General features: G+C 44.1%; 1 protein-coding gene across 1 annotated transcript in view; it reads right to left on the bottom strand.

Annotated features, from left to right (window-relative positions):
* NAALADL2 (N-acetylated alpha-linked acidic dipeptidase like 2) overlaps positions 1-20,768 on the bottom strand; it is a 506,548-nt gene that overhangs the window by 28,906 nt on the left and 456,874 nt on the right. Inside the window, 2 exon segments of the mRNA XM_033150674.1 lie at positions 8,607-8,805; positions 16,638-16,731. Coding sequence (XP_033006565.1) covers positions 8,607-8,805; positions 16,638-16,731 — 293 coding nt within the window.

Here is a 20,768-nt window from a genome sequence, read left to right as displayed (position 1 = left end):
ACTGCCATAGAGAAACTGGTGGAGAACATTTAAAGAAGAATCTGCTAAGTGTCCTAATTGTAGGATGATAAAGAAAAGAGAAATATCTGGAACAGTCGGGTGGGGGGATTTTTTTTTTCCTGGAAAATGTCAGCTTAGCTTTAGGAGGCAGTTGTGATGGCAACTGCCCTTAAACCTAGGAGGTCAGTTTGCACTTTGTGAAATGGTTGCACTTTCATGTCACAACACAGAAAGAACATCCAGTGCACATTTAAAACAATAACAACACTTTTGTTTTTCATTTTTCACAGATGGGGCTTGTGGGTAATATTTTAGTCACAGAACACAATGTGCCAAATTCCATGAAAAACAGCAGCATTAACGCTACATTTTTGCAGCCTGGAGCTGTTGAAAATGTACACTGAAGCCACAATGGCGGTTTAAAGTAAAGCAATAATTAGGAAGAACTTCCTGACAGTGAGAGCTGTTCGGCAGTGGAATTTGCTACCAAGGAGTGTGGTGGAGTCTCCTTCTTTGGAGGTCTTTAAGCAGAGGCTTGACAGCCATCTGTCAGGAATGCTTTGATGGTGTTTCCTGCTTGGCAGGGGGTTGGACTGGATGGCCCTTGTGGTCTCTTCCAACTGTTTGATTCTATGATTCTAATGTATACAACTGTACCTATTGCTTCTCAGTTCCTTGTTAAGTCAAATGTCATGAGTTTCAGTCATAATTCATGGTGCTAGTATGAAATTATCATGCCCACCCACTTACCCAAATGTCTTAGTCTTTACATACCAGGAGTAGCCAACATGGTGTGCGCCAGAAGTTGCCGGACTACAATTTCCATCATTTTAACCAGCACAGTCAATGATCAAGGACTATGGGAGCTGTAATCCAACAACATCTGGAGGGCACCACTTTAACCTCACAGTTGGATTACTGCAATGTGCACTTTGTGGGGCTCCCCTTGAGGTTGGTCTATAGGCTGCAGCTGGTGCAGAATCTGACAGCTAGGTTGACTGTGGGAGCAAACGTCTGCCAGCATAAAACACCTTCCTTTCAGGATTTGAACTGGCTGCTGACCTGCTACCTGGCCAAATTCAAGGTGAACGTATAAGACCCTATACAACTCAGGACCAGGTTACTTGAGAGACTGCCTTATCCCTTATAAACCCAGTCTGTCACTATGGTCTGCAGGCGAACTTCTCCTTCAAGTTCCAAATGCATCAGGATTCCACACTGCCCCTACTCTGTGGAATACTATTCTTGTTGAGATACAACACGTATCTGCTATTAGCACTTTCTAGAAACATGTTCCGAAAGGCTACCTCCATCGGCTGATTTTGTCTCTGCCATAGGTGCCTATTTTGTATTGTATTGTATTGTTTTTAACTGCTTTTCTTCTTTTTAAATTGTGCATCACTTTAAGAAGCTTGTGAAAGGAGAATAATATATGACTACTAAGAAATGATCGTAATCATCAACCACCCATACAGTGGTACCTCGCTAGACGAATGCCTCGCTAGACGAAAAACTCGCTAGACGAAAGGCATTCGCTAACGAAAGGGTGACTCGCAAGACGAATTTTGCTATGTCCACGACTCGTAAAACGAAAATGTTTTGCGGTTGTTTTTTTCGTAAAACCGCGCTTCCTCCGACTTTGCTTCGCAAGACAAAATTTCCGCTATACGACAACACTCGCGGAACGAATTAATTGCGTCTTGTGAGGCACACCTGTACTACATACCTTAGGATGAAATTGTGCACACATCTACCTGAGTGTAAGTTGCCTTTAAGTCAATGAAGGTTACATTTGAGTAGACATATGCAGGATTGTGTTACGTGAGACTGCTTCCTCTGCTATGTTCAGTCATAAACTGGAGCAATCTGAACACTGTTAACATATCTTTAAATCTTCCAGAGGGAAGAAGATGTTCATCCTTTTACCCATTTCTTTCAGCCCATTTGGCTGCCTCAATATCCCACCTGCCACGCAGCACACCTGAGTAATCCTGAGTATGGATGGAGTTGTAAGTATTGGGGAGATGGCCTTTCCTCAGACTTGGGAGTCCATCAAATGCTTGACTTGCCACTTGCAGCCAGCCTAGAATGGGACTGATCAACAGCCACATCGTAATTGCCAGCATCAAGGATTACAATGCAACATCAAACATGATAGTTTAGGAGTGCAATGGTGGCACCACAGGAAAGTATGTAAGGTCAAATGGTTGGGATTGAGGTGACATGTTGTTCCTTATTTTGCTGATGTACTTCTCTTCTCCTTAATTCACAGACCAAGCATTCTTTTCAGAGTATGCCAGGTCACCTTGTCTCCAGGCAAAGAAACAGTGTCAACCCACAGAAAACACACTCTTTGTGGAATAAACAGGATCAGTTAAGAAACATGGCCAAGAATTCTTGGAAGCTCCAGTCTGCCAATATGCCAGTGAAAACGGCTAATAAGACTTGGATTCATTTAAGGGGAAAGTAGATCTCAAAAGAATATCCATGGGGGGGGGGAAAAGAGTTGGAAATGCATGAGAACGTGATAACAAAAACAACATGCACAAAAGGCTGGATGAAACTCATGCCTACCTGAAGCAAGCAAACAAAATAAGTTCCATCAGAGAGACATTCAGCCTGTAAGTCTGACACCATCGCAACTGACTTTTGGAAGAGAAGAGGTTCTGTTAATTGATTTTATATTGTTCTAATGCTTTCATTGGAACAATGTTTTTGTTGTCACTTCGGTTTTATATGCGGTGCATTGTGCCCTGGGATCGCTTGTTTAAGAAAGAGTGGTTGAATAATGCAATAAATAAATAACATCGGAATAGGGTGGATTTGAATGTTTCCAGCTAAACCTTTCCCCCTGTTACATTCTTAGGAGATGTAAAGGCACAATGGCCAAGACCGGGGGGGAAATGTTGGGAAATGTTTGTAGATTGTTAAAAATATATATATTGCAAGTATAGTAAAACACGAGTAGCTTTAGAGTAAGAACAGCAGGAAAATTTATGTCTGAAAACAGTGTGGAGAAGGTATGTGTGGAGACTATAATATGCAGCATTAATTGGGAAACTGGGGAAACCCAGTGCTGGGGAGGAGTCCAAAGTTATTTGACAATTTGATTGTAATTTGGAACACAGCATAAATGTATTCTCTCTCTCTCTCTCTCTCTCTATATATATATATATATATGGGGTGAAATTCTGGTGCCTTTCTGTTGCACTGTCTTTCAAAATTATTATCAGCAGCAAAAATACCAAAGCAAACAGAGGCTCTTCTATATTTACGTATTCATTAATTAGTTTAAGATTCCTGTATCGGTTACACTATGGTGAACAAGTTAACTTTTATTTTCTGACAGAATTATTCACTCAGTTTAACAGAGGCCTGAAAGAGAACTCTAGAAGTTCTAGAACTCCTTCTCAATTGCTTCAGAAGCCCCCATTTCCCCAGAGTCCTACTTAGTTTTGCTTAAAGGGATGGTAAACACAGATATGTGATGTAACAATCACACATCAGCAATGGAGGAGTGAAATACTAACAAATAACATATTTCCTAACTGAATTAAAGATTTTTTTGGGGGGGAGGGATGAGAAAGCAAAACCAGCAGATTCATCTGCCCGTTACCTAGACACAGGTTAATTCCCTCAGCAGAATTAGGCCTCTTGAGCTCTCTCCACACTGTGGTCCCCAGTGCTGACTGCCTGATACTGGTGTTGACTTCCAGCATTTATGGCTTATTAGCCAGATTTCATTGAGTGGCTTTGGCACCAAGACATTTCAAACTAGACTAAGGTAAAAGTTAAGGGACCCCTGGACATTTAAGTCCAGTCAAAGGCAACTATGGGGTTGCGACGCTCATCCTGCTTTCAGGCCAAGGGAGCCGGCATTTGTTCACAGACAGCTTTCCAGGTCATGTGGCCACCATGACGAAATCGCTTCTGGCACACAGAGGACCGTGATGAACACCAGAGCACACAGAAATGCCATTTACCTTCCCACCGCCGTGGTACCTATTTATCTACTTGCACTGGCATGCTTACAAATTGCTAGGTTGTCAGGAGCTGGGACAGAGCAACGGGAGCTCACCCCGTCACAGGGATTCGAACCGCTGACCTTCTGATCGGCAAGCCCAAGAGGCTCAGTGGTTTAGACCACAGCACCACCCAACTGGGACCACTGCATGGGAGTACTCTTTTACCTCACATCCAGATTGATTCACCTCAACTTTACAATGACCGAGGGCCTGTTTGGAATAATCACATTGGCTGCACAATTGACATACCAGTGGAGCAATGTTGATTTGGGAAGTAACTATTGCAGGAGCCATGTGGGAGTCAACCATATGGAAGTGTCTTCTGTGGTGCTCAGTTATTTTAAGAAGTGACCAAGGGTTGCCACCGGTCCTATATAATACAGGATTGTCCTGTATTTCAATATAAAATGCTACATCCTGTACTGGTACAATTTGTCCTGTATTCAGGTCTTCTCTCTCTCTCTCTCTCTCTCTCTCTCTCTCTCTCTCTCTCTCTCTCTGGCAAGTTAGGGGTCCTCTCAAAATGCATGTGTTTGAAAGGGTGTGTGAAAGGTCATGTATTTAAGTTCTGGGTAGCCAAGCACAGATTTACAAATTCATGTGTATGTGTGTGCACTTGTGCACATGTGACAAATTCCAGAGGGTCCATCCTGTTAGCCTGGATTAGATTGTAACGGATTGCTTTGAAGACACTTCAGCACCAGATGAAAAAAATAATAATCCAGAACGAAAGTTATAACCTTAAATTGTGAACCTTTCTTGGGCATGGCCCAGAGGCTCCAGCTGGTGCAAAACACTGCAGCTAGACCACTGATGGGAGCAGACTATGGCCAGCATACTGTATAATTCTAGGGCACTGACTACTTATGTACTACCAAACCAGGTTCAGGTTTCTTGTATTAATTTACAAGGCCCTTAACAATTTGGGTCCAAGATACCCTCAAGACCACCTAACTGCTTACATCCCTGACCAATCACTGAAGTATTCAGGGGAGTCGCTGTTAGTGGTTCCACATGGCTCAGATGCACAGCCCAGATCCACCACAAACTGGGATGTCCAATTGCACGCCCAATTTTATGTACCTCCCTTCCGGTCAAGGTCAAACATGCCCTGCCCTTCCTACTGAACCTCCGTCACCAGCAGGCATTTTAATTGTACTTCAATTGTACCAGTGTGGTGTAGTGGTTAAGAGCGGTAGACTCGTAATCTGGTGAACCGGGTACGCGTCCCCGCTCCTCCACGTGCAGCTGCTGGGTGACCTTGAGCTAGTCACACTTCACTGAAGTCTCTCAGCCCCACACACCTCACAGAGTGTTTGTTGTGGGGGAGGAAGGGAAAGGAGAATGTGAAGAAGAAGAAGAAGAAGAAGAAGAAGAAGAAGAAGAAGAAGAAGAAGAAGAAGAAGAAGAAGAAGAAGAAGAAGAAGAAGTGGAGGAGGAGGAGGAGTTTGGATTTGATATCCCGCTTTATCACTACCCGAAGGAGTCTCAAAGTGGCTGATATTCTCCTTTCCCTTCCTCCCCCACAACAAACACTCTGTGAGGTGAGTGGGGCTGAGAGACTTCAGAGAAGTGTGACTAGCCCAAGGTCACCCAACAGCTGCATGTGGAGGAGCGGAGACATGAACCCGGTTCCCCAGATTACGAGTCTACCGCTCTTAACCACTACACCACACTGGCCACTTTGAGACTCCTTTGGGTAGTGATAAAGCGGGATATCAAATCCAAACTCTTCTTATAGTTTTAACTGATTTTTTATTTTTGGTATTTTATCCTTGTAGACCATTTAGAGACTACTGCAGTTAAGCAGTGTATAAAATGTTTAGCTAAATAAATAATTCCAGTGAATTAGCCAAAGGAAGGTGAAATAATGTCTTCTGGTCATCACTGATGCAGCAAATCCAGCATTGCACCAAACCAAATCTCCTCCTTTCTCAAATGGATTTGCTGTCTGAACTAAAAGTGGCAGTTCCATGATGCTGGAAACGGATGATGGCGACTAGGCTTGCTGATGGTGATTGAGAAACAATGCCTGCACTTTTGTCAAGCACTGTGACTAAACTGGAGAACATAAGTCCCAATGAATATACAGGAAACAATCCTCACCCCCCACCCTGGAGAATATGTGCTTTATTATGGGCACATATTCTTCCTTCAGAAGGCAGTAAATTACAGTATTTATGGAATCTTAATTATCTAAACACAGTTGGAGCCTGAAGGTCAAGGCTGCAAACTGCATCCTAAATTTCTGTTTACAGATGAAGTCGAGTATTTATTGCAGCACTGTTTGTGCTGCTATAGTTAAAGGTCTGCCAGCGTTTCCATTATAAACCACTATTTCAGAGGTTTATAACTCACTCGTAAATCTCTACTTCGGGCTGAAACACAGTGCAAAACAAGGTCTCTACTGTGGGAGAGAGATTTCTCTCCCCCCACCCATTCTTCCTTGTTTGCTTTACCAAAATTGTTTTGTTTTGTTTTTGTTTTTAAAAAGGTAAACCTCAATCTGAAATATACAAAATGCACTGCCAACTCTTATTAGACTCGACAGATCACACGTTTTGTGTAAATAGAAATGCATGGCTATTTGGTAAGTTTTCAGAATTACAAGAAAAATAAAACGAAGGGTGTTTTCTCCCAGAAATACTTTAAGGCCTCTGAAATTATTAATGAAATTCTGTTTTTATATATACAGTGCTTTTCATGCTTGCTCATACCACATCATCTCTGTAGTTCTTACAACAGGGAAAGGTATGTCAGTGTTATTATTCCCATGATCAGTATTGTGTACTTATTGGTGTTCAGAAAAAAAAAACACCCCAATGGCTTCTCTAAGACATACATAGTTTGTGGTTGTGGATCTGAATCTTGTTGTTATGTGCATGCTGTTAAGGCCAGAATACAGATGACTCAGAAGATCTATAGTTGCATTGTTCCACATTGTATATACATTTAAAACATCTTAAAAGTAGTTGCTGCAAAGGGTTTAAATTAGACTGGGGCAGTGACTCTGGCGGAAAGGTAGTTTAATCCACACAGCATTGACTTCCCTGGTGCTGTTTTTATCCCTATTGGGGAAAAAAAGACATCTCTCCATTACATCATGCCGAGGCGGCTGCTATTAAGAGTGACCCATTATACAGCTTTTTCAGTTTGTGAACTCTTTGGTATGTTTTACATGTTCCTGCTATGTAGAGATATCAGGTGATTGACAGCTGGCCGGTGCTATGGTGGGTGGACGAGATAATTATCTGGACCCATTTCTCCACCCCTGGCTCTAGGCTCGTTGTTGGAAAAATAAAAATGACAGCCGGGTGAAGGCATTGCCTAGGAGTGCAGCCCCCCCCCCCCATACAATCCTTCCACTTCCTGAAAGGCAAAAAAAGAAGCAAGGCGGTATTGAGAACTTTCAATCTGGTGCGACATATTTATAGAACTATTTATTCCTCAGTAATGGTGATTCACCACGATAGCAAAATGGATCTGCTAAGAAATAGGAGCACACACACACAAAATATAGATAAATGCATATGTGTGCTTTTTTAACCATAGGTAAAGGTAAAGGTAAAGGACCCCTGATGGTTAAGCCCAGTCTCAGATGACTCTGGGGTTGCGGCGCTCATCTCACTTTACACAGACAGTTTTTCCGGGTCATGTGGCAAGCATGACTAAGCCGCTTCTGGTGCAACAGAACACTGAGACCAGAGTAGTGCACGGAAACGCCATTTACCTTCCCACCAGAGTGGTACCTATTTATCTACTTGCACTTTTTGGCGTGCTTTCGAACTGCTAGGTTTGCAGGAGCTGGGAATGAGCAACGGGAGCTCACCCCGTCGTGGGGTTTCGAACCGCCGACCTTCTGATCGGCAAGCCCAAGGGGCTCAGTGGTTTAGACCCCAGCGCCACCCGCGTCCCTTATGGTTTTTAACCATACAATGGCCAAATGCCCATAACACACACACACATTTGCGCTTTGTTAATTTGTATTTGTATCCTGCCTTTCCACCTAATGCTGCTCAAAGTGTCTAACAAAGGTAAAATACAATACCATGTCCTATATACGAGTTGCCTATGTGTATCTGGTGAGCCATAGCTGGTGGAGAGAATGAAGTGAACATAAGACGATTCTGCAAGCTGGAGATGAGTGCAGTAGCACCTGCAGTTCCCAGAAGGATACTGCATCCGAGAGCAGAGGGAAAGCACAGCTGTGATGACAAATATTATCTATTGACTATTTGGTTAGATCCAGGAAGAGAAGCCTTATGTTGCTCCAAAAGGCTGCCACGAAGCCTTGGGTGTCTTTAGTGGAGTATATCTGCTCAGCACTGATACCACTACAGAAATGTTACAAATTGCATTCTAATCACACCTCTTCCCATGACACAACTTTAATTTCAATTTCATTCCCCCCGCCATTTCCCCCCTGAAAGGATTATTCCTGTTTGGGAAAATGTGAAAAACGAGCTTTTATCTTGCCTTCTCGCTGAGATACACAAGCATGGAAAGGCAGCTCTGAGAGCCAAAAACAAACAAGATTACCATAGCGGTTGGCGCAAAGAATGAGCGGAGAGAATCTTCTACCTGTAAAATCCCGGAGGGACCTGTGGAACTAAGAAGTTTCTCTCGAGGCTTTGCAAGACGTCGTTCAGCATTCTTACTCGGGTGGGAGCTCTCTCCTTCGGGTCGTTCGCTGGACGCATCTCATCCGACTGGAACAACTGGGCACTCTCCCTCAGGGCGCTGGCCATTGTCAGCAAGCGGTCAAGATTTAGATGTTCATCTGAGAGCAGTAAGAGAAACACACCATGGGTAAAAATGTGTTGAGGCTGACTGGCAGATCCACGTGCTCGCTCATGGTAGAACACACTTCTGAGTCACACTTACTGTAAACACTTGGCTCTGACTGGCGGGCCTTTGGGGTTGCAGTTTATTTGTTCCAAATATTTACACGCTGCTCAATGCCTAGTCTTTAAGCAGTGTGCAATAAGATTCCAAATTCAGATAATTGGTTAAAATTAACCAGGAAGTCCGAAAAAAACCTTACTTGCTGCTGAAATGAAGAAGAGTTTGGATTTGATATCCCGCTTTGCCACTACCCGAAGGAGTCTCAAAGCGGCTAACATTCTCCTTTCCCTTCCTCCCCCACAACAAACACTCTGTGAGGTGAGTGGGGCTGAGAGACTTCAGAGAAGTGTGACTAGCCCAAGGTCACCCAGCAGCTGCATGTGGAGGAGCGGAGACGTGAACCCAGTTCCCCAGATAACGAGTCTACCGCTCTTAACCACTACACCACACTGGCTCTGAAAAGGTCTTGGCCAAGCACCAGAAACTCAACAAAGAGGGGAATTTCTCCTGGTGGCTATAAGCCATGCATCTGAACCCTGGGATGCCACCAGAAATGACTCCATGGAAAACCTCAGTGATAGGTCAGGGCAGGGTTATAAGGAATCAGGGAGACTTTAAGGTATCCTAGACTCAAGTTGTTAAGCGCCTTGTAAATTAACATGAATCAGAACCTGGTGTCTTCCCACAGTTGGGTTAAAGGGGAGTTGCCCCTTCCCCTCCCAGTGATAAACTAAGTGTGAAACATTTTACTCATGCCATAGCTACCCCTGTTTCACTCTAGCAAGCGAGGCAGCTTGAGTACATGAATGCTTCAGGGCAGAAGCATAATTTACAAGCGTTAAAAATCCACTGGTGCCCATTATGGAAAGCAATTGGTTACGCAGAGAAATGTTACTGCATTCAATCCAAGTCTGGAGAATAAATATCCATCCGGCATAACATGACTTTGAATAAAATCCAGTTACATGCAGCCTGTGCAATGAAAACCCTGCCGTATAATTCAGCAATCAGCGGTATGCATCTCCCAAGTTCCCTTTTTTTCTGGTGCCTCCAATTGTATTTATTTAACAACTTAAAATAACCAGATGAGATCATTCATCCTGATTCAAGCTGGGGAGGGTTGCATAACGAATTGGAAATGCAGGATAATAAAAGTGTTGCTGTTTCCCCTTGAGTGAGATAACATTTGTAATTTCCCCTCCTTCTTCTCCTTAGGAGTGGTGTCGAAAGATGTTTAAGATAAAACTAGCAAGCACTTCCGAATTGCACAGCCTACCAGTTGCAACCACTGTGTTTATCCAAGGGATAAATCACACGTGTCGCTGTCACTTCAAGGCAGCCATGTCCAGTACGACATGATAATAGGAACGCAACTGCACTTAAAATAATACTATTTATATCCGGAGGTGAACATAGCCGTAGGCTTGCTAACTTCTTTGAAAGCCACTACTCAAGAACAATTCATATAGCTAGATTGCTAAGCGACTAGACTGATATTCTGGTATAAAAGGTAAAGGTAAAGGGACCCCTGACCATCAGGTCCAGTCGTGTCCGACTCTGGGTTGCGGCGCTCATCTCGCTCTATAGGGAAAGGGAACCGCCGTTTGTCCACAGACAGCTTCCGGGTCATGTGGCCAGCATGACAAAGCTGCTTCTGGTGAACCAGAGCAGCGCACGGAAACGCCGTTTACCTTCCCGCTGGAGCGGTCCCTATTTATCTACTTGCACTTTGATGTGCTTTCGAACTGCTAGGTGGGCAGGAGCTGGGACCGAGCAACGGGAGCTCACCCCGTGGCAGGGATTCGAACTGCCGACCTTCTGATCAGCAAGCCCTAGACTCTGTGGTTTAACCCACAGCACCACCTGGGTCCCTCTTATTCTGGTATGCAAACCATTAATTTAAGAAGGACAATCCTGGAAAGGGGAATTTTTTTAAAAAAATTCTATATTCTGGTCAGCTACCAATTTGATGGCAGACTAAGTTCAAGGTCCTGGTCCTGGTGCACAAAGCCATAGACAGCTTGAGACGAGGACACCTGAATAATCATTTCACCCACTGATATGCTCCACTGGCCACTGTGTGGTGCAGGAGAGGCCCTCCTACAGGTACCACCTCATTGGGAAGCCCATTCTGCACTATGTAGGAATCAAGCATTGAGCATGGCTAGAGCTGCCATATGCCCGGAATTTCCTGGAAATTCAGCCAGGATTCAGCCGTCAGAAACAGCACCTGGGTGGAAAACCACTTAGATGTGGCAACCCATGTCGGAAGTGTAGATTTTGGAGAATTTCCTTAAAAATAGCTCAAAAACTTTGGCCAAAAAAACCTGTTGTGTCCGGATTTTCACTTTTTGAAATATGGCAACTCTAAGCATGGCAGAGCCCACCTTTTGATACGCATCAGATAGGTGCCATCTTTGTTGTCTTTTCAGGAGCAATTAAAGACCACCCTTTCCCCAAAAGTCTTTCAAGTGGCGATCGTTATCCTAGTCTGTATTTGCATTGGGCTTGGGGTTGTTTTTATACGTGTTTTTGTTTATTATTAACAATGAATTGTTAATTTAGAGGGTTAATATTTTCAGTGTCCTGTTCCATGTCTAGGGCCTGCCTAAGACATTTTGTTCCCCGAGGTGAAGGGCGAGATTGCGCTTTCTCCTCCCCATTCCATTTACAAAGGGGAGCAGGTAGTGCTGTGGTCTAAACCCCTGAGCCTTTTGGGCTTGCTGATCGGAAGATCAGCAGTTCGAATCCCTGCGACACGGTGAGCTCCCGATGCTCTGTCCCAGCTTCTGCCAACCTAGCAGTTTGAACACACACCAGAGAAAGTAGATAAATAGGTACCGCTGTGGCAGGAAGGTAAACGGTGTTTCCATGCACTCTGGCACTTGTCATGGTCCTCCGTGTGCCAGAAGCGGTTTAGTCATGCTGGCCAGATGACCCAGAATGCTGTTTGTGGACAAATGCCGGCTCCCTCGGCCTGAAAGCGAGATGAGTGCCGCAACCCAATAGTCGCCTTTGACTGGACTTAACCTTTTACCTATTCCTTATTCCATTTACAGAATCTGAACAGAGTGGCAGCTGAATCTTCCTCCCACAGAGATGACAGGCCAACATCCTCCACCATTCTGGAAGGCAGTAAGTAGTTTGTGGGGGGCACAGAGCAGGGCTATTTTAGGAGACTGTTGGTGGCAGGTGGGGTACTGCAGCCCCAAATGTCTGTCACCTGAGGGGAAGCTGTCTCACACATCCTAATGGTCCCACACGCACCATTTGTCATTGCTGTTTCATACAAAAGACATTGCAAATTCAACACAGAATTCATTGTTATAAAAACAACAACACGAAATCGTTTCAATACTGAAATGCTTCAGAATTTCAGAACAGAATAAATAAATAATGGTATCTATGAAAGCCAATTAACAACACATTGTCTTGGGTGTTGAATTTGGGTGCATTAATACCCAACATCCTGAGACTCCTAAGCAGCTGCTTAGAATAGGTGGGTGGGTGGGTGGGTGGTTCTAGACTTGCTTGCAGGGATGAGCAAATCAGTCTATTTTTGGCCTTTCTCAGTTTCACCTTTTTCAGATCTTAAATTCTGTTCTCTGCATTTCCAATTCTGTCTGCAAATTCATTTCAAAAAGTCATTGGACAGTCCACCAGCATTTTGCTACAAATATCTCCCAATAACCACATTTTTGTATGTGACTTCTTCCTAACATGCACATTTTGTCAAAGCAGTTTTTCTGACTATGATGCAATTTTCACCAATAAATGCATTTTAGGCCCCCTTTGACCTAGTATATACATTTTTTGTACATGTTACTTGGCTGGAGAACTGCACCGTAAAATTCAGAATAGAGCAAATTAGGAAGGATGGCTGTAATTGGTTAACATGTTGTTTCAGAAAGTTTAGATTAGATAGACCAGCCTTTAAAGGTGAACTGAATCCCTATCTGTTGCTGAAAGACAGGGGGCTATTCCTTTGCAGATTGGTTGTATCTCAGCAGTAGAGCACATGATTTGAACGCAAAAGATCCCACATTCAATTCCTTGCATCTCTAGGAAAGGATAGGAAAAAATTCTGCCTGAGACCTCAGGAAAGCTGCTTCCAGTCAGTGTAGACAATTCAATGACCTCATATAAGGCAATTTCATATATCCCATGGAATTCGTGTTCATAAATTCCACCGGAGGAGGGAGATGCACAAAATTCAGTTTTGGGTTTGGGATAGAGACACAACATCCCATGCAGGAAATCACTGTCATTGAAAAGTACCTGCCAAGCGGCTGTAATTTTTTAAAGCATACAACAGAGTTTGTTGATTTAATCTGGCATTTTCCTTAGCTTTGGTTAATTCATTAGTTTCAGTCACTTCACTTCAAGGAAAGGAGGATTATTTTCATGGCACTAATACTAGTAAGATAAGCTTTCTCATTTCTGTTAACTTGGCAATTTTGTTTAATGAAATTCCCCGCAGCTCCTCTGTCTCTAAGATCAGTTTCATTACATCGTCCACTTCTTTGTCTGATCTCATAAAGCTAAGGTTTGCAAAGTTGTCACGAGGGTTCGTTGCTCTTGCATTTATGCAGCCAGAGGCATACATTTATTGCAGCTACTGGGTTAGTCAGGTTTCAAGGTGGAAACCATAGGGCAGGGGTGGGGAACGTTTCTGAGCCCAAGGGCCACATTCCCTCTCGGGGAAACTCCTGGGGGCCGCATGCCCATAGCGTGTGGAGCCGAGGGGGCAACAGATAACAGAATCATAGAGTTGGAAGGGACCCTGGGGATCATCTAGTCCAACCCCCTGCAACGCAGGAATATGCAGCTGTCCCTCATGCAAATTGAACCTGCATCCTCGTGACTCTTACCTTTGTACAGCAGGCTGCATTCTAGCCATGCACAAGTCAGAGGTCTCTACTCTTACTCCTGCACACAGACATCTTTGCACTGACCATCCAGGCAAGCAAGAGGCATTGTCCCAATTCAAGGATAGCTCAGCTGGTAGAGTGTAAGACCCTTAATCTGAGGGTTGTGGGTTCAAGCCCCATGTTGGGCAAAAGATTCCCACATTAAAGGGGGTGGACTAGATGATGCTAATGGTCCCTTCCAACCCTACAGTTCTATCATTCCAGCTAGGGAAAAGCAATTCAGGAAGTTGTGCAGCATGCCTGGGGAGGGGTGTGGCCTGGAGAGAGGGTGTGGCCTGTTAGTATTATTTGATAGTATTGGGAAGAGGGTGTGGCCCAGAAAGAGTCCCAGGGAACAGATAGAGAGACCTGGGGGTGGTTGCATTTGGACACCATGCTTGAGATTCCTGCTCTAGGGGTAGGTTTGACCCTCCCAAACACCGAAGGAGCAAAGCTGATGCACATATTGTAGGTGGCAACGGCCAGCTGCGTTATTTCCTAGAGCCGGGGTCTCTCTATTTGCCTTTCCGGAGGCAGAAATGTCTTCTTCTTTTTTCCCTCCCTCTCATCCAAACACACAGATCAAGGTCATTCATTTCTAACACACAGCTTTCAAGAACTGGCTGATAAATCAACTCGAGCAACTTATTCGGCATTAAATTATCCCGCTTCCTAGTGGCTGCAAGGAGAGAGGCGAGCTGGAGTGATCTGCTGCCAACGTGAACTGCAGCAATAAATAAGCAAGATGGCCAGTCTTCAAACCGAAGAGCCATGGGGGTTCAGTGCTCTTTCCCCCTTTCCCTTTTCTCCATTTGTGGTTGCCCTACAAGGAGCTGGGGAGAAACACCCTCGCTGTTTGGCCTTAAAATGGCATTTATCCTTGATTGTGATTTAAATACTGGTTACTGGTCACTGGTGTGACTTCTATTAAAAATTATACACAATTCTATTGTGTTGTCTCAACACAATGTAACATCCACTGACTTCACTGGAACTTACTCCTAAGTAAATGTGTAGCATTTATTATTATATAGTTTATAGTTTAGAAATTATTTATTGTAACTGTTGAGTGGATTTCTGTTTAATGTTTATATGGCGATATTATTATTATTTTATACTATCCTAATGATTGTTGAATGTGACTTTTTGATGTAGGTTGCTTATTTTAAAGCTGGGGAGGGCGGAATACAATTATTATTATTATTATTATTATTATTATTATTATTATTATTATAGCAATTGGTCATACTGTTTCCATGTGCACTCCTAAGATTCCTGCTCCAAATTCATAGAATAACGAATTAAATGCTATATGCTGGCCTTTAATACAACAATTCACTTAACTTATTATGACTATTTTCTGCTTGTTCTTTTTCCATGCAGTCATTGTTTGGTCTTCACATGTTGGGAACCTCTTCCTACCTTTCAAAAGGAGAAGTGTCCCTTTTTTAAAGGATAAGAAGAGGGCTTCACTTCCCCTGTTTTTTTCCAATCACCATGCTGGGCTAAGAAGAAATATTCCTCTTCTTCTACACCAGCATTGCCTCAGGAAGCTAAAATTCCACTTCTGTCTGTCTGTCTGTCTGTCTATCTGTCTGTCTCTCTCTCTCTCTGTGTGTGTGTGTGTGTGTGTGTGTGAGAGAGAGAGAGAGAGAGAGAGAGAGAGAGAGAGAGAGAGCCTGGTGCTGTGTCTAATCACCTTCTGTTGAGTGCCATGCTGGCATAGAGCTCCTGAAGAAGTAGCCAACCCTCAATGTGGTCCCCAGGCCAAAAAATATAGCCATTCCTGATGTATAGGACTGCTCAGTGCCGGATTTATATATAAACTAAACAAGCTATAGCTTAGGACCCCACTTTCTTAGAGGGCCCCAAATATATTAAAAGGGGAAAAACCTGGATGCACATTTCCAAAATATAGGATGAAAAACAAATGAAATAAAACCTACATACAGCAACAGTGTTTTGTGTTGTGTAGGCTCCTATGACGTAAGTAATGGGCCCTGCCTGCTAGCCTGCTCCCTAAAATATCACTGGCTTGCTCATTTCTATATATAGGGTGCCTACATTCTGCATGGACTGGTTGCATGGCAACATGTGCAAATAGCTTTAGATACCTATTAGGTCCATAAATTAGCATATAGCATATATCCAACACAAATATATATACAGTAATACCTCAGGTTGCGCTTGCTTCAGGTTGTGAGTTTTCAGGATGCGAATGTGCCGAACCCGGAAGTACCGGAATGGGTTTCGGCGTGTGCGCAGAAGTGCTAAATCGTGCTTTGCGCATGCGCAGAAGTGTTGAATTACGCCGTGCACATGTACAGATACGGTGCTTCAGGTTGCGGGCTTTTCATGTTGTGAACGGGCCTCTGGAACGGATCCCGTTCGCAACCAGAGGTACCACTGTACACATATATTCAACAAATGTTGAGAAAGGACAGCTGGAGATATAAAGGGCCCCATTACCTTCAGTAGCTTAGGGCCTCATCAAACCTAAATCCAGCCCTGGGACTGCTGCTGTAATTTATAACACACAAATGCCTACACACTTTTTTCTTTATTGGCTTACATGTTATATCCCACTTTTCTTGCAACATGGAGCCAAAGGAGCCTACATGGGATTCCTCAAGCAGTCACCCACCTAGACACTGATCACACCCAGGCCTGGTGAGCAGCAATCAAGTTCCTTCAGACCATATCCTGGGTATGCATGCAACACACACACAAATTTGGTCCAATGAAATGGGCACATACTGTTTGTTTACAGTGATGAAAAGCAGATGCTCACCATCAAAAAGCAAAAGGATAAAAGAAAGACATTCACCAAGAATCCTTGGACCATGGAACAAATTACCTCTAAAGCTCTTCTGAACTTCTAATGCAATATCCAGGGCATTAAAGGGCAGTACTGGGTTGTTGGCAATTTGCAAAATTACTTCGCCTGTCAGCTGGAAGGAAAAAAGAAGAGAGAGAATAAAACAAATAAATGGGGATCAAATAAATGTTAACACATTTTATGCCTAATAAAAAATGTCTATCCTGTATCTGTTTCTACAGCCACAGCAGGCGCCATAACTCTCCGACAGTTTGACTTCACATCCACAGGTGCATTCTTCCATTGTCTTTCGAAACAGAGAGATGCCAACAGTATTATACCTAAGTACAGTATTCTGATCCATAGTTCACCATATGCTTCAATGCACACAATCAGGCTTCTTGCGCAAGCAGTCCTCTCCATTCATTTCAATGGCAGAAGTGGCATAGTATGAGCAAAACCATGTGTGTTTCGCATAGCCCCCCCCTATCAAAATGACCATTTATTTATAAGATCTCTTACCTGCCCTTCACCATAAAGTTCGGGATCTGGCTAAAACAATATATTATGCAATCATAAACACAGACAAGACTGTTCCAAACAAAACAGAGCAGTATATATTCGACAGAAGAGGTGGATCCTACAAAACAAAATACAGTGGTACCTCTGGTTACGTACTTAATTTGTTGCAGAGGTCTGTTCTTAACCTGAAACTGGTCTTAACCTGAAGCACCACTTTAGCTAATGGGACCTCCTGCTGCCGCTGCGCCGCCAGAGTACGATTTCTGTTCTTCTTGTTGTTGTTCAGTCGTTCAGTCATGTCCGACTCTTCGTGACCCCATGGACCAGAGCACGCCAGGCATACCTATCCTCCACTGCCTCCCGCAGTTTGGCCAAACTCATGCTAGTCGCTTCGAGAACACTGTCCAACCATCTCATCCTTTGTCGTCCCCTTCTCCTTGTGCCCTCCATCTTTCCCAACATCAGGGTCTTTTCCAGGGAGTCTTCCCTTCTCATGAGGTGGCCAAAGTACTGGAGCCTCAACTTCAGGATCTGCCCTTCCAGTGAGCACTCAGGGCTGATTTCTTTAAGGATGGATAAGTTTGATCTTTTTGCAGTCCATGGGACTCTCAAGAGTCTCCTCCAGCACCATAATTCAAAAGCATCAATTGAATTTTTGTTCTTATCCTGAAGCAAAGTTCTTAACCTGAAGCGTTATTTCTGGGTTAGCGGAAGCGTATGTAACCCGAGGTACCACTGTACGTTACCTGCCGAAGGGTAATGAACATTTGCATCTTCAGAATATGGCAAAAGATGTACACACACAGTGGTATGGGGAGGGAGTTCCACAATTTATGGGCTGCCATTTTATTTTATTTTTTGCACTTCTGAGGCCCCTATGCAGATCTTGACATCCCAGAGCACGACAGATTACTCATGTTCACGGAGAATAATTGGATCAGGGGGAATGTCTGATTTAGAACAGTGGCCTTCAACTTGACCAGTTCCAGGATCCACCATTAATTCCAGCCTGATATATAGTATCACTTTCAATGTTCTCACTTATCATTCCCCCCCCCCCAAACCTAAACTATTTGCCTTTACTTTACTGCCATTAGGGCTGTCAACCATATGAAGGATTTGCCCTTGATTAATGTTCTGTCTTTTCACCGACTAATCAATTAACTTTAAATGAATTTTGCATATTACCCAAAGGCACGGCAAGGTAAGATATTTCACCACTTAATAAACAAAAGCTCTACCACCCAACAATAGAAAGAATGGGCAGCATTAACATATGGGTGTGCTTTTTATTATTATTCTATATTACATTCATACATTATGACCACAATATAAAAAATGTAGCATTAATAGTTGCTCTCAATGATTACAATGGGCTTCTGCCAATTTATCAACCACATGTAGTTGACTAATCTATCAACAATGACCGTTCCCCACATCAAATGGGGGGCCACGTTTGCATGGCTGTGCACAGCCCCCTGGATTCCAGTGCGACTCCTGGTAGTTCGGGCTGGCGCCGCCTTCCCCCAGGCAGGAATACCTGGGGTCTCCGCCTACCTCAGTTAACCACCCAATCCCACCTGGGGAGGCATTGCCAGGGGATTGGCTAGGTAAAAGGGAGGGACCACCCAGCCCACACAATAGAAGGTGTAGCAGGCCCGATGGCTTGCACCTTTCAGCCACTGGTAACGATTATTGGCTGAGCGAAATTAGGCATGGCCTTTTGGAATGGTTGGTGGATTGCGAAGCGTCTTTTCAGGTGTAGGTAGTTGGCGGCGAGACCTCGCGTTTGCAGTCTTGGGTGGCAGTTTCAGGTCTTGGGCGGAATCCTTTAGTCATCTTCCTAAATGGGGGTGGGGGGTGGGGGGCGGTGACTCCACGTCCCAGGGTGACGACGATACCAGGGTTCCCCGTTAAAGGGGTCTTGGGGGGAGGCATTGGCCATACACAGAGAGGTTGTCATTGCTCTCCCCCACCAGTGGCGGTGAACGGAGGGGAGGGCTCTCTGCTTGAACATATGTTCTCCAGAGTCAGCCCAATCCCTACACATATCTGGATAACCCTGAAGTTTCCCAGATCCCTGTCTGGGGGGCTGTGAAGGATAAACGCCCAATGCCTGAGCCAAGGTCTCCCTACATCTGAATCTTAATAAAGTTGTGGCCAATTTTAATCCCATAGCATGTTGTCTTGTGTCATTATTCCGCTCAGGGGTTGCCTGGGGTTTGGGGAACTCCGCCTGTCCACGCAAACTGATTTCACATAAACCTTTCTTTTTCTCTTACCTTCCTTCTCTCATTCTTTATTTCAACAATATAGTTGCTGCATCCTGCACATAATGCAGCTTCTAGGGGAAGACCCACATATGAAGTTCAGGCACCAGGTTAAAAAAGCAGAGGAGGTTGCCCAGGCCTTTTAAACTTGACAATTATTTTATTAACTCCTGATTTTGGGGTTTTTGTATTTTATACCATACTGTGTTATCTGCTTTAGAGTTCGGTTTTAATTCTCAGGTGTGCTACTTTCGACATTATATACAAACAGACATTGCCTCCTGAAGATAAGCTGCCTTGAAATGTCTCTTACAGAACAATCTTCTACCAGTCTACTCAGAAGAAAACCCCATTGAGTTCAACCAGGCTTACTCATTGCTGATTGCTCTGTAAAGAGGCTGGTGCGGGGAAAACTCCAGATTGGGGGGGGGGGGATAAAATAAAATAAAGCTTAAAAGTGCAACCTATGCACTTTTTATGGAGCAAACAGCAACCCACAGAAAACCCCAAGTGCTGTTTGTTGCACTTCAGCTTTAAAGAGGAGGATCTCATTCGTGGGGAAAGATCTGGGGCAAATTTGGAACTTGAAAGTGCAGACCTTTGTTTGGCCACAGCCTCATGTCAGTGATTTGAAGGCCACCTGAGGGGAACCGGAGGCCTGCCCGTGGATTGGCCAATAGTAGGCAGGCCTGGGCACGGGCATTCCCCAGGGGGCAGGAATTCCCGGCTGATTAGCATTGCTTGGTTCCTCCCCTCAGTTTTCCTTGCCTGGCTCAACTAGCAGTTAGCCTTTAGCTAGAGGGGAGATTGTAGCCTTTGCCTGCTCCTCCAGATGTTTTGAGACTATAGTTCCCATCATCCCTAGCTAACAGGACCAGTGGTCAGGGATGATGGGAACTGTAGTCTCAAAACATCTGGAGAGCCGAGTTTGCCTATGCCTGGTTAAGGGTATACTTTTAAAGGGATCTATGAGGTGTTGCATTTGTCCCATGCCCTGGTGGGGGCTAGGGACATAGAACTCCTCCAGTGGGGACCCTTCGGGGTACCCCTATTTGATGTAGGTCATAGGCCATAGTGTGGTTTACCCTTAGATGCACTCCCAGCAGACAGGCTGGAGTTAAATAAATAATGACTTCACCCAATGCCTATACCTAAACCTCACATCTGTAACTGATAAAGTTGTGGCCTATTTGAACCCCAAAACTCTATACGCTGTTTTCTGGTCTGGTTATTTCATTACGTAGGGAGCGACTGGGTCACGGGACCTTGGCATGCAAATTACTCTGTACTATCTGATATTTGAGAAAGAATAATTGTTGACACCCAGGAAAGATGTTGTTGGAATATTATCAAACATCCAGGATTTCTGGAGACAGGG

This window comes from Lacerta agilis, chromosome 5 (assembly GCF_009819535.1).
Source record: "Lacerta agilis isolate rLacAgi1 chromosome 5, rLacAgi1.pri, whole genome shotgun sequence".
NCBI lineage: Eukaryota > Metazoa > Chordata > Lepidosauria > Squamata > Lacertidae > Lacerta > Lacerta agilis.
Note: the sequence above shows the minus strand (reverse complement) of the source record. Positions and strands in the feature narration are given on the sequence as shown.